Genomic DNA, 13318 nt, shown 5'->3' on the forward strand with positions numbered 1-13318 from the left:
CTAAGGTTTAAAATATGGAAAATGAATTTGAGAGTTCAGATTTGGGGGGGGGGCAGCTGACTTGCACTGCCTTTATGAAACTAAATGAGAAATCAAAGTTAGGGGAATGGGATTCCCCTAGAAGCCGTTTGCTCCTACAAGCCCTGGTTTCCAGCAGCTGAGCAGAAAGGGACAGGTTTTCTCCTGGTCTGGAGAGGTCAAGCGCCCGTGTCCCCTCTGAGGTGAGGTGCCCCCCTGGAGCCATTCAAACCAGCTCACAGCAAAATACAGAGTCTGGACGGTGCGCTGAGCAGGCAGCGAGGTGGACTGGGAACTGGCTGAACGGCGGAGCTGAGAGGGTCGCGATGCGCGGCCCAAACAAAGCCTAGCTGCAGGCCTGCAGCTTGCGGTGTCCCCGGGAGTTGGTACGGAGGCCAGTGTTGTTCAGCTTACTCATCAGCGACGGGCGAGAAGGCTCAGAGCGCACCGGCGGCAAGTCTGCTGATGATACAAACCGGGAGGAGCGGGCGATGCGGCTGTGCTGCCGCTCAGAGGGACCTGGACGGGCTGGAGAGCGAGCAGAGAGGGTCCTCCTGGCGGTCAAAGGCAAGCGCAGGGTCCTGCCCCTGCGGAGGACAGGCTGCCAGAGAGCAGCTCTGCAGAGAAGGACCTGAACAAGAAAAAACCCTGTTTCTCCGCTTGAAAGCATTTCCACTTTGAAAATACAGACTAATTAGACTGTACTGGAGATTTTAAGGAAAAGACAGGTATGATTAGTAAAATTTTATTATCCTTTTCCTGGAACAGATATTCTTCGAGGCTATTTAGGTGAGTAAAACTTAATTATGAGCAATACTTGGAAAACAGAGGGCAAAACTCACGAAAACTAAAAATGCATCAATGACAAAGTTGTACTGAAAGAAGTACTGCAGCTTAGGCAGAACTGCATTTATTTATGCAAACCAGAAAAATATTTCAGTTAATTTTATTAAAATGACATAAGAAAATTTTAGGATTAATACCAAGGACATCATTAGTCAAACCAGGGATTATTGTAGGTAGTTTTAATCTCAGCGTTCTTTTCAGAGTTGTTTAACCCTATGTTAATAGGGAGGTGTTTTCATGCGCATTTCAGGGACAGAAAGCAACTCCGGAAAGGTATCTGACTTAATGGCAGGCTTAGCTGCATCATCTTAAAGCAGAACTTTCAGTGCTACTTCTTTAAATCCACTTGTTCAGCCTTCTCAATGAAATCTAAGTTCTCTGCAAGTGTCTCAATATAATTTTTAACCTCATGGTCTCTAGAGAGATCTTTCGTAAACGAGGATGCAAAAAGGCATAATAGGTGAAAAGGCAAGGGCTATATCCCTCAATAGGGTCATTTTATTTTCACCAGCTTCAGTGGTAAAGTGACAGCCAGTATGCACAGTATTGCAGTGACCAACCTGAGTGATTTGGACACTGAATTTTTAGCTGGCAGAGCTGCTTTGGAGTTTGACATTAGAAGGCTTACCGCTTTCTGCACGCCCTGAGTTGCTGAGCTCTTTGGGCCATCCAGCATCGAAACCTGAGGAACTGCTTTACAAATACAATCACACCAACAAAACAAAATTAAACATTATTAAACATGAGATAGCAAACATGCAATATTGTATATGAATTTTTTCAGGTCTTGGGGGATAACTGAGGGTGTTTGGGCTTTGTGTGTGTGTTGGGAATCCCTTTCTAGAAGCAAAATCCAAGCAGGGATGGGATGTACACAGCAAACTATACAATTTCTCAGTAGACAGAAATACCCGGAGGGCAGGCTGGGATAGCAGCCTGATGGGACCTTGACGCAGCACGCCAAAGTGTCACCAGGTCTCCCTCTGGGGCGCAGTCATCCCAGTAACAGCGTTCCACCGAGAACGGATGTCAGAACTAGCAGGAAGGTGAGGACCAAGAACTTGGATGGATTAGCTGAAGACTTGCACATGTATCTAGTAAAAAGATCTTTTGATAAACGTAGAAGCTCTTTGGACATTGAGAGAAGAATTTCAGATTATTAGGGTGCATTTTTTAATCCTTCAGCTGCAGAGGAAACTGACAGTAAGCCATATAGTGACATGAGCATAATTTAAGATAGACCAAAATAAATGCTAGGTGATCTCTAAAGATGCATAGGTCAGTACTGTTGGACTCAGCTATTCTGCTGGGCAAGAAAAAGCGTCACGTGTTTCATCGGAGTGAATCACAAGCTTTCTCTCCCTCGTAGAGGATGCCGGTTGTTCTGAGAACACCAAGCTTACGCGCTCTTCTCTTGTCAGGGCCTACGTCGTTGAGTCTTAACACAGCGTCCTTGCAGCTAAATATTTTGCCAAATATTCTGGTGCGAGTTCTGAATCGCAGCCCTCCTTTCTCAGTTTCGGAGGCAGCACACCTCAAACGCACCACTGCCTGGGGAGCAGTGCTGCTGCAAGAGCGAAGCTGCCCTGCCGTGCTTACTGTTAGTCGTTTCTGCAGCACCTGCATTTCCCTAGCACGAAATCTCAGCAGTTAGTTATCTCCCAGGTCTCTGATCAGCCTGAGCAGGCTCCTTTTTGGCCTGTGTGTGTAAGAACCTCCTCAGGGTGCCAGAGAGATCCTCATGCAGGCGAGTTGTTTGATTATGGATTCTAATGATGTTGTCCCATGCCATTATTTTAGAAAGTTAAATACAAAAGAAGCAAGTGATAGTCAACAGAGAGAAGCGTTCACCTTCCCTGCCTAGCTACTTGATCAAATTGGCAGGTACTGAAATCCCTGAAGTCTTCCTTGCCTATGACTTATCTTAAGTCAGGCAGCAAAGCTTTCCCTCAGCTTTCCAAAATAAGACTCATTAAATAATGCAAAAGCCATTTCTGTCTATATAAAGCTACTTTCTATAGCTTATATAGATTGCTAACAAATGAAAGAACTGGATGAGCAAGTTCTAAGAATGAGTCTTATTAACATACAGTAACATATGCTCTTAATTTCTTAGAGAGACAGTTGGGTAGCCTAGATAAACAACATTACAAGCAGAAAAGTGAGCAGACATGTAAATGAGAGCAAACACAAGTGAATGAAGGAAGACAGAAATTGCCCAAAATTTAAAGGGCTGAATCACTCAGATTGTACCCCCCAAAAAATTTCTTTTGAAAGATTAGACAGAATCCCAAGAAAGACCATTATGGAATAGTGAAAATTAAATAGGAAGGTAAACACACCTTTGAGGCTGCAAATAGCCAAAACAAGTAACTCACCAAGCACGCAGTTACCTCAAGAGCGCAAGAGGCAGAAGTGCAGTGAAGGGGGAGGCAGGCGCTTTTATCGCTCTGCAGGCTTTGGCCGCCGGCGCTAGAAGGCAGGTAAGGCCTCTGCCCTGCAGCCTGCACCTGTGGAATCAGCAGGAGCCTGACACTGGCAATGAAGTCTGTAACCCTTTTTCTGCCAGTCTGGATAAGATCTTAAATTTAGAGGTGTGTGACAGCCGTTAGTGCCTGTTCATGCTTAATGCAGGCGATCCTAATAGAAGAATATTATTAGTTAACCGTAGTGACATAAAAAGACTTTGAACAGCTGGATGTGAGCTATTACTATTAGCATCTTTAAAAATAGGCACTATTTACAGAAACACTAATGACAGGGAAGTGTGTGACATTTCCACTTTAAGTAATGTTTATCAAAGAATTATGTGTTCTTTTAGAGGGATTTTTCAAAATAAACATAGGCTTTTCTCTGTGGGCTTTCTTCTTGACGAAGAAAGCATGTGAATTTTAAGAATCACGGTTAATATTCCTTTCATCGTCTTAAGTATGTTGCAGTTCAGGAGTGTCTTGCAATACTTGTTTCCGTTGCAGTTTTATGATAAATGGTAGTGTTTTTGTTTAGAAACCATTTTCATCAGCTCGCTGGAAGCAGATAACCACTAAAGGATCTAATGCCACTTCAGGCAGTTCACTTTTTATTTACACTGGTTTTGTTCAGGATAACTTCATTAATACCAGGGAAGTTGATCCTGATTTATACTGACAGAAGAAGAAAATAATCCCTATTCCATGCAACTGGTAGAAAGGCAGAAAAGGAACCGTAAGTAATAGCTACCAGTATAGGCTAACGTGAAGCGATAAACTGCAGGACCTATGTTGGCTGATTTAAGTGTGAGATTAAGGATCAAAAATTCAAACATTATCTTCAGATTCCCTCATAAGAGAGCAAATTGGGTAAAGTAATTCCTGATACAAATCATTTGATTAAAAGAATAATTGTGGAATTTCATTAAGGATTTATTTGGCCTGGCCTAGATTAGAATACGTATCATGTCTCCCGATTAAATGAATGAACGCTAGCTGTGCCTGTTGAACTGTCAGTGAGATTTTGATGACACACAACATAGGTGATATGCAATATATAAAAACCTGATGAGTTTAGTTTAAGCATATGTAATTCCGTAAGTTAGAGATGATTTCATAGCTGGTGCAATGAAAGAAAAAGACGGTCTCTTGAAATTGGTGAGAAAAAAAGAGAATCACAAAAGTAAACACAGATGGGAAAAGACGTAGATCTCTTCCAAACGTAGATCCCTTGCTCTGCCTTTTGCAAGTCTCTCCTTACGTCCGTATGAAAGACTGTCATACAACATCTTTAGTGTCTGTTTGTTCCTGAATGCGCGTTTTCCTAACGTTACTCTACATTACTGTCGCTGTGGTGGGTGATCTGTGTTGCTAGTCTTGTTTCAAAGTGCAGTTCACTGAAGGATGGACGTCTTTCACTGTACGTAAAAATACTGGTTTTGAATACTGGTATTAGACATGTGTGCTCACTGAACAAAAAGAGAACCCTATTTTCAGATTTTCGAAATAAAAAATGAATACAGTTCTGCAATAGAAATAACAAAGACCTGTATCTTGAACCTCCAACGTACTTGAACTGTGGGCTGACAGCAAATACTGCAGTCTGAGAGAAAACAAAGGGGTTACATTAGCCTTTTTTAGGTACTCATTTTGCACAACTGTAAATGGCTGGGCCCTGGCAATCATGACCCAGTATTTTCTCATTCATAAACAGAGAATCTGATCCAAGACAGATGAGATCTGTCTGTAAGTATTGTAAGTATTTGATCCTTCTCTCAATTTGTTTTGGTATAAATAAGGAGACAACAACAGAGCTCTGTCTGAATTATTCAAGCATATAAAGAGAGTTAGAATTCTAAATAAATCAGAATGTATTTGGAATGGAATTAAAATATCTAAAATGGAAAAGATTATATGACACCACTTATACAAAGTCTTTGCGAATTAAATACAAAGTTCACTTGCACTACTGAAATGAGCAGCTGTGGTGGTTTTGCCCACCGCTACATAATTTAAGAGTCCATATAATAAAGACCATGTTTAATGACAGCGGTGCCATTTCTCTGCTCTTTTCCTTCTATGTGTTCTCTAAAGTCAACGTTTATTTCTCTCTCATTTCCCCTCCAACACTGTCATCTTTTCATCATTCAGATGTTGTCAGATATGGTTTAAGATTACAAGCAAAAGCACTATTCTTCCAGCTGGAACATCAGGAACAATCTAGATTATCAAAACACAATTTCCAGGGATGAAATACACCCAAATGCCATTGTTAGTGGCCCAGATTCTTTGCCATGCCACGCAAGTCTGGAGTAACTTTACTCAACTCTTCTTCTCGTCTCTCTGTGACATATGATCTGTAATGGTCATAGTTCAAAAGACAACAGCATGGCACAACAGTCTCCACGTTCGGTATTTAGAGTAAGAATATCCTCTCCCAAATCAAAGCAGAAGACAAAAATCAAATGAACTGACACATGATGAGAACTGCCTGATCTAATTCATGGTAACCCTCACCCAGTTTGCATTTCAGAATAACATTCTCCCTGACAATTTCAGTATTGTTATTTAGATGAAATGGTGGGCGTTGGGATTCAAATACGGGCACCTTCTTGAGGCAGAACTTCAAACAGAAGTCACGGGATCTTGTGGCTGAGTAATGAGCACGGGCCTTACCTCCTGGTGACGGTGCAGCTCTTGCTGCTTCGTTCTGAATAGAGAAAAGCCTCTGTTAAAAGCAACGCTAGGACTACGTTTTTCTTGGCTATGCATTAGGCAGGCCTCGTGTGCAGGCAGACCTCATCATAAGGATGATCATCATTTCTTGAGATTTTGCAGTGTTTGTTAGAACATATATGTATGCCTATGGTTGATTTCCTAGAAAGCGGGAGTAAACAAGACGTTATCAATCATTTTAATTTGGGTATATTACTCACAAGAATTTTGAGTAGAACTTAGTTGCCACTGCTCTGAATTGCGCTAGAAGAAAACTTTAAAAGCCTTTTATTTCTTTCCTATTTGACTTATCTTTGTAATGCTGAAACTATTTATTATACTTGTAGTGAAGCATAACTTAGAAAAGCTGGTTGAACCCTCTTCAGTTTCCCAGGTAAAAGAATCAAGAAAAAAGGTGAAATGAAATTCTCCTCTGATATTTGGACAATCAAATACTTATTTCCCATTTTTTTTTCCTACCTTAGTGGATCTTGTATATTTAGCAAAAAAAGACTATGATTCTACACTACGGATTTGATTGTCCAAATATTAGTGGAGAATGAGAGAGAAATGACAACTGAATGGCAGACACGCTGAAGCTGTTTAAAGGCACCTCTCATACTTTTCCTACAGAATGTAATGGAAAGAAAAAGGAAGGATTGAAAGCTGATAACGCAGAGATTTGCAATATATTTAAAACCAAAACTATCCCTGAACAAAGCAAAAATTACTGTCTTGTATAAAAGCGTTCTGTCTTTTTATCTGAGAACTATTATTTCTGATTTCTCAAAGAAATATCCTGTAAGAACTATTCTTTGCCTTTGGGAGACTGCTCTTAAATTACACCCTTCAAATACAACTTTTGAGCTCTTTAAAATGATGACTAACTCCTAGCAAATATTCTATAAAGAGTGCAATAACTAACATATATCCATTTGAAAACCCAGCACAGAAGAAAGCAGCATACATTTTAAATTAAAGTTATGAAGCAGCATCTCAGAAATTGTGAAAGCACTCTCGGGATAACAAATACAATCTAATGGCTAAAGAGCTGTCACTTTCCTTGACAATCCTGCTGCATTTGTTAACAGTAAAAATGATTTCTGAGAAATTTATTTAGTTAGACATTCCATGAGACATTTAATTGCAACAAGCAATAAAAATGGTACCATAAGCACGTTACTTCTCAGCATTCAGCAAAGGTGAAAACAAGTCTGTAATAACTTAGAATGAATTATTTTATTGAGGAGCTCTGCGGCAATACTGAGTTTTATCATCTACAAAAGCAGAAAATCTGTAGAGCTAGTGAGATGCATACATGGATCAATGCGTACATTGCACAAGGTGCACAGCTCTTCCATTACCCAGTACTATTTGGAACAAAAATGCAGCGTAAGGTTTCCAATCAGAACTTGTCTTCCTCTTGTTATAACCTCTGCTTCATACAGCAGAACGGCATATTGGAATGTGTATTTGGGTACTTGTGTGTTGGCAAACTCTTTGGGATATTGACTGCGGATCACTCTCTTCTCCTATTACTTGAGTGTAAAGTCACAGGCCCAGTAATTTACTGAAGACAAGGGAGAGTTACTCTGGATATTTTGGGGAAAATAAGGCATGTGATGTCTTTTTGTTCTGTTTTAAAACGAGGGAGCAAGTCTTGGGGGCTGTGGAGCAACAACAGTAAGGAGGCCAGTGAGGGACTCGGAAACACGTGGCACAAAGGTGCAGCTTTTGAGAGACTGGAACATTTGGTTCTGGGCAGGTTTCCTGCCTCTCCTGCGCTGCTTTCAGTGCAGCCACAGAAATGGGCAGCTGTCAGTCCCAGGTCACTCCTCTCGAAACACCACTTCCCTAGTGACCTGTAGAGGTTATCCACAGAGACCGATCTATACTGCATTTGCTGAAAATCATTGCGCTTCCTCAGACAGCAAGACCAGACGGAGCGTCGATGTTCTCTGAGGTACACCGAAGACAACTCCGGGGCTTAAACGCGCCTCTGCGTGAGCGTTCCAGTTCCACGCAGCGCCGTTTTTGTTCAGGTTCTTGTCGCAGTAACGGGCGCAAGACAAGTGAACGCAGTCATGTCAGCCCCGCACAACTAACCTCAGGCCTGTTTTTCTTCTCCTCTATATTGAAGCTTCCCATATAACATCTTCAGATGCAGTGCAATAAAGATCTGTGTAGCAGGGAAGCCTCTGAAACGCCGTGGAATCCATATATGAGAAAAGCATCGATTTTCTAAGCTATCCACTAACTTAAATGAAGTCCTTATTTTATTACAATAGTTGAATAAAAATCAATGTGTCTGTCTTCACATTAATAAGGTAAAAAATCAGTAGCAAGTACTAGCGACTAATTTAAGACGTGCTATTTGTGCTTTCGTGAATAACAACTGAAGATTGTAAACGACTTAGCCATAATATAATCTGATTGCCTTTCATATCTGTTGCGATGTTTATGCATGAGTTTAAAAATAACTAAACTCTGTGAGATAGCTGCTAACAAGGAAGGCGGCCCTGACACAACGGGAGCAGGACTCCCACCGAATTCGGCAGCCGCACCGTAGGGACTGCTGCGAGGGCTTCGGTGCGGTGAGCGCGGCAGCCGGGTGCTAACCCAGCCCCGTGGTGCGGGGAGAAACGGTCCAGCGGCCGTGATCCCACCGCGGGACACGGCCGGTGAGACTGCCGCTGGCACCGCTGCTGGGACAGACCCATGCCCGTTTCAGCGCTGCCGGCCTCGTGCGTGTTCGCTTCAGCGTGCGACCGGTACGGGGAGGCGGAGGGATGCTTATCGCGTACGCCTGAAGGCCTTTCCGAGGCAGGGCTTGAGGAACACCACTGGCCACGTGGCTGGAAACAAAACGTTTTTCTTCTGGGAGTTCCAAAAACGGCATCTGTTCGGAAATCAATACCGAGTTAAGCAGATGGAAGGAGACGCCTAGGTGCTCCTCCGGCTCTAGGAAAGAGTTTTGCTCCCATCGTCATCTAGCAGTTCCCCAGGTGCTTGAAACTTGCAGGGCTGCGCGGCCCGAGGCGTGCGGGGCCCAGGCCGCCCGGAGGCACCACGGCCCGCACGAGGGCGGCGCTGCGTTCATTAGCCACGCTAATTAAAAGCCACCCAAGCTTTAAAACCCGCTCCGGCGGCACCGGCCCAGGCGGCTGCACGGGGTGCGCAGCACCCGCGGCCATGTCGGGTCCCGCGGGGAACCGGCCCCCGCCCGCCGCCGCCCTGCGGGGAACCGGCCCCCGCCCGCCGCCGCCCTGAGGGGCTCCGGCCCCCGCCCGCCGCAGCCCTGAGGGGAACGGGCCACCGCCCGCCGCCGCCGCCCTGCGGGGCTCCGGCCCCCGCCCGCCGCGGCCCTGCGGGGCTCCGGCCCCCGCCCGCCGCCGCCGCCCTGCGGGGAACCGGCCCCCGCCCGCCGCCGCCGCCCTGAGGGGCTCCGGCCCCCGCCCGCCGCTGCCCTGAAGGGAACCGGCCCCCGCCCGCCCCCGCCCTGAGGGGCTCCGGCCCCCGCCCGCCGCCGCCCTGCGGGGAACCGGCCCCCGCCCGCCGCGGCCCCTCTTCCGCCACCTTGAGGGCAGCGGCGCGAGCTCCCTCCCCCCCCACGGCAGCGGCTGGTACCGCCCGGCCCCTTCCCGCCGCGGCGGCGGCTGGGCGGGCCGGGGCGGGCGCTGCCGGTGCCGCCGCCTTCCCCCCGCCATGAGCTCAGCGGGTGAAAGGTAACGGCGGCGCCTGGGGGCGGTGCGGGGCGGCACCGCCCGGCCCTGCCCGCACCTGAGGGCGCCGGCGCCGCCGCCGCTGCCCGCCGGGGGGCGCTGCGCGGCCCGGCCCGGCCCGGCCCGCCTCGCTGCCCGCTCCCGCCCCCGGCGCCGCGGCCGCTGCCCGCCGCTTCGCTCCGCGCCGCTCCGCTCCGCCCCGCGCTGCGCTGCGGCAGCCGCCGCGGGGCAGGAGGCAGCGCTGCCATGCGGGCGGGCGGCGGCGGGGCGCGGGGCGCGTGAGGGCGGCGGCGGCTCGGGCGGGCGGCGGCGGCGGGACGGGGCGGGCGCGCAGGGCATGCCCCCCGCCTCGCCTCGCCTCCCGATGTTTCACTGGGGCAAGTGGAAGAAGAGGATGGGAGCGAGCGCCTCCGCCTCCAAGAGACCCGTGTTCGACGAGCGCGAGGACGGTGAGCGCGGGCGGCGGCGGGAGGGCGCGGACACCTGTTGCGGCCGTTGCGGCGCGGGGGGCAGCGGCGCTGCGGGGCCGGCGGCGGTGGAGCGCCCTTGGGCAGCGGGGGGACCGGGGCGGCGGCGAAGTTTCTCGTCTCTTGACTGAGTCCGTGTTTGGCAAGGGGGGGGGGGCAAGCAGGGCTGCAGCTGCCTGGGACACTCCCAGCGACGAACTGCTTTGAGAGGAGGGGGAGGGGGGGGAAAAAGTCGTTTTTTCTAAAATTATTTTTCGAATTAGAAGGGAGAGGGCAAAACGCATGTGGAAGATCCCTCCTCCGTTATGCTGGCTGTGCCTAGGAGAGGGGCTTCACGCAGCTCCGGGGGGCCGCGCCGCAGCCCGCGCTGAGGGGGAGCGCGTTTCCGGCGGGGGTGCGATGGGTCAGCGGCGACCAGGAGCGAGGCGATTAAAAACACCTAAATTGAGGGCTTTGCTGGTTAAGTCAGAAAGCGTCTAATTTTGAGCTGAGTGCGTATGCAACCGGTATAGAGAAGAAAGTGAACTTTGCACGTGAGCAAGCATGGTCAAAAGCCTGAATATATAAAATAAAATGTTCTTAAGCCTTCCTTTGCGATAGTGGAGACATAATGTCTTATTTTCTTAATATTACCTGCTTTTTCATCGTTTGTTAGTATGTTCAGAGCAATTACAGTGTTGTTCTGGTGAACTCGTATTTACTGGCACAGCATGGTTGCTATGGAGATCTCTTAAGACATTCCGATAACTTCTTTAAAAAAAGAAGCCAGTTAATACTTTGGTTTTGTGTGTGACATAATGTGAAAGAATTATTAGTCCTGACAAAGTAAAAGGGAAAAGAAGTTGAGCAAAACAGGTTAGTATATGAAATTTTACCCATAGGTTCTCAGTGCTGGATATACAAGAATGAGCCTAACTGAAGTCTGAAGTAAATGGTTAAACTAATTTTAATTATAAAACAGGGTTGTGTCAATATAAGGTTAACATCCATTCTAGTGAGTAATGAAATCCAGAATATACCTTTGCATAAATCCAACTACAGATGCATGGATTTTTAAGGAGAAAAAAAAAAAACCAAAACCATTACAGTCATCTTACCTGACTTCCTTGAGGCAGGTTGCAAGACCGACTTTGCTGAATTACTGCTTCAAGCCAAATAGATGTGGCTAAACCAGAGCATAATTTTAGGAGGGAGATAAATCTGTTCCTGATTGGAAGGTGTCCAGTGCTGGCGAGCCGTTGCGGCCCTTGGTGGGTTATCTGTGCAGTTAACCCCACCGTTACGAATCAGCACTTTCTCTACAGCCTGAACCTGTCCGGCTTCAGCTTCCTGCTGTTGGATGTTAGCATGAGAGAGAGAGAGACACGGATTTTCTGTTGTCATGTTTTTGTTTTCGTGTAGTAATACTGTGACTGTGATCAAAACCGTCCGGTATTCTCTGTGATCAATCACATAGAGCTCTATGAGTTTACGTTTCTGAAGGTAAATTGTCTAAGTCTGTCTTGTGGGTTTTCTCTCAATCCTCTCTAGTTCTTTCAATGTCACTTTTGGTAATACTCAAACTGAACTTTTTTCAGGTACCGTTTTTCAGGGTGGAGTCACTGCTCCTGGAAAATACCAAATTCTCTTAATTGTGAACTCAATGCAGGCCAAGAGGGACAAGTTCCACAGAGTTTTATCAGAGCTAGTGTGAAAGGATGGATAATGTATCTTTTTCTGACACTCATGTTTTAGTATTGTGCTTGAATGCAGCATACACGTTTTGATGTTTCATGTTTGCTGATACAATCTTTGAAATATTTTGGAGCGTTTGAGTTACGATCCAGTTAACGGGAAAGCTGACTCTGACAGGAGAGTGTCTTCATGCATTTTGATTACTTGCAGAAAGCTTTAATACATGCAGAGACTGGTTCCCTGTGCTTTTATGAACGTTGTCTTCCAGTAGTATTATTTATATAGAAAAGTTTGCATGTACAGTAATTGCTAGAAGTACAGGTACGTGCTCCAGCTATCCATCTAGAGATGCGAGATAGTTGCATCTTTTTAACAACAAGTCTTCAATAGTGAGTTATACCCTGTTTTTGAACAGAGCACGTTAATGAGCGTAACTGAACTTAAACTGACCTCGGGTCTGCCAAACTCTTTGATTGAAACTAGCGCAGTTGCTGCTTTCTTATCCAAATTTTGCTTTACAAAAGCACATGCAAAGCTTTTGTTTTCAACAGCAGTTCTCTTTGTAAGAATCAAACGAATTGAGTTTTGGGATGCCGTATTTCTTAGCATACTCAAAGGATGTTATTACATTGTTGTTATACACAACTGGAACAAGAATATTTGGGCTACAAGCTTGAGCACGCAAAGTTATGCGGTGCTGGAATTAAGGTGACCTCAGCAAGCTTAAGTGAATCATGGTAGGCTTGTGAATTTATGGTACGTGCTTAGATCATATAACCATGTACTCTTTTCCCTCAGGAAAAATAGGTCTCCGTCTCCAAAAAAAGCCTTAGATTTCTTATTTATTCCTGTAAGAACCTTATCACTTTATCTGTGAGTTTCTTCGCTGAAACCGCAGAAGGCATGGTCTGGGTGCCAGATTGCCTCTATTTCCCCCTTTCCCCCTCCCCCCCCTTCCCCTCAGTTATTTCCCTGTTCTGAAATTTCAAGTTTCTGCACCAAAGCACAGAAGCACTAGAATTTCTCAACAAGGCAGTTGTAAGATTTGTTTTTAATGGAGGTAGAAAATGTTTTAATGGAGGTAGAAAATTCTGGGAAATTACCTGACAACTTTTGCTGACTTTTTTAACCAAAAGGGAAAACCATCATTGTGAAGCAAACAAGATTATTTTGGCCCAAATATCTTTAAAGTTAAGAGTCGCTAGCAACTGAAACATGTCTGAGTAATAAAAAATAGCAGGTGCTCTTACACTTGGTGTTATTAGCTGTGCCCACCATTAGGTTGCATGAGAGAGGGGGAAGAGTTGCAGCATGATGTATCCTGATACACAGTTATACATAAGAATAATTTAAAGAGTCAGTTTTGGTCATGGATCCTCCTGGCTTACTAAGAAAGAGTATATAAATA

The 13318-nt window shown here is 46.0% G+C and overlaps 1 protein-coding gene and 1 long non-coding RNA gene across 5 annotated transcripts in view; one reads left to right on the forward strand and one right to left on the reverse strand.

The window, feature by feature from the left end:
- Nucleotides 1–7267: 7267 nt before the first annotated feature.
- Nucleotides 7268–9710, reverse strand: LOC138067910 (uncharacterized). The gene is made up of 2 exons (XR_011142351.1): nt 9624–9710; nt 7268–8946 (listed from the first exon to the last, which is right to left on the reverse strand). It is a non-coding gene; the product is annotated as an uncharacterized lncRNA (long non-coding RNA).
- A 359-nt stretch (nt 9711–10069) lies between these two features.
- The window catches only part of STK32C (serine/threonine kinase 32C), a 130499-nt gene continuing 127250 nt past the window's right edge, over nt 10070–13318 (forward strand). For 3 of the 4 annotated variants that reach the window (XR_011142349.1, XR_011142350.1, XM_068951344.1), the window contains exon 1: nt 10070–10218. Coding sequence is in view for 1 of the 4 variants with exons in the window: in XM_068951344.1 (XP_068807445.1) it covers nt 10107–10218 (112 nt within the window). In the remaining 3 variants the exon portion in view is untranslated. The remainder of the gene's footprint in view (nt 10219–13318) is intronic. The other variant, XM_068951346.1, reaches the window with a different exon arrangement.

This window comes from Struthio camelus, chromosome 7, assembly GCF_040807025.1.
Source record: "Struthio camelus isolate bStrCam1 chromosome 7, bStrCam1.hap1, whole genome shotgun sequence".
Classification (NCBI taxonomy): domain Eukaryota; kingdom Metazoa; phylum Chordata; class Aves; order Struthioniformes; family Struthionidae; genus Struthio; species Struthio camelus.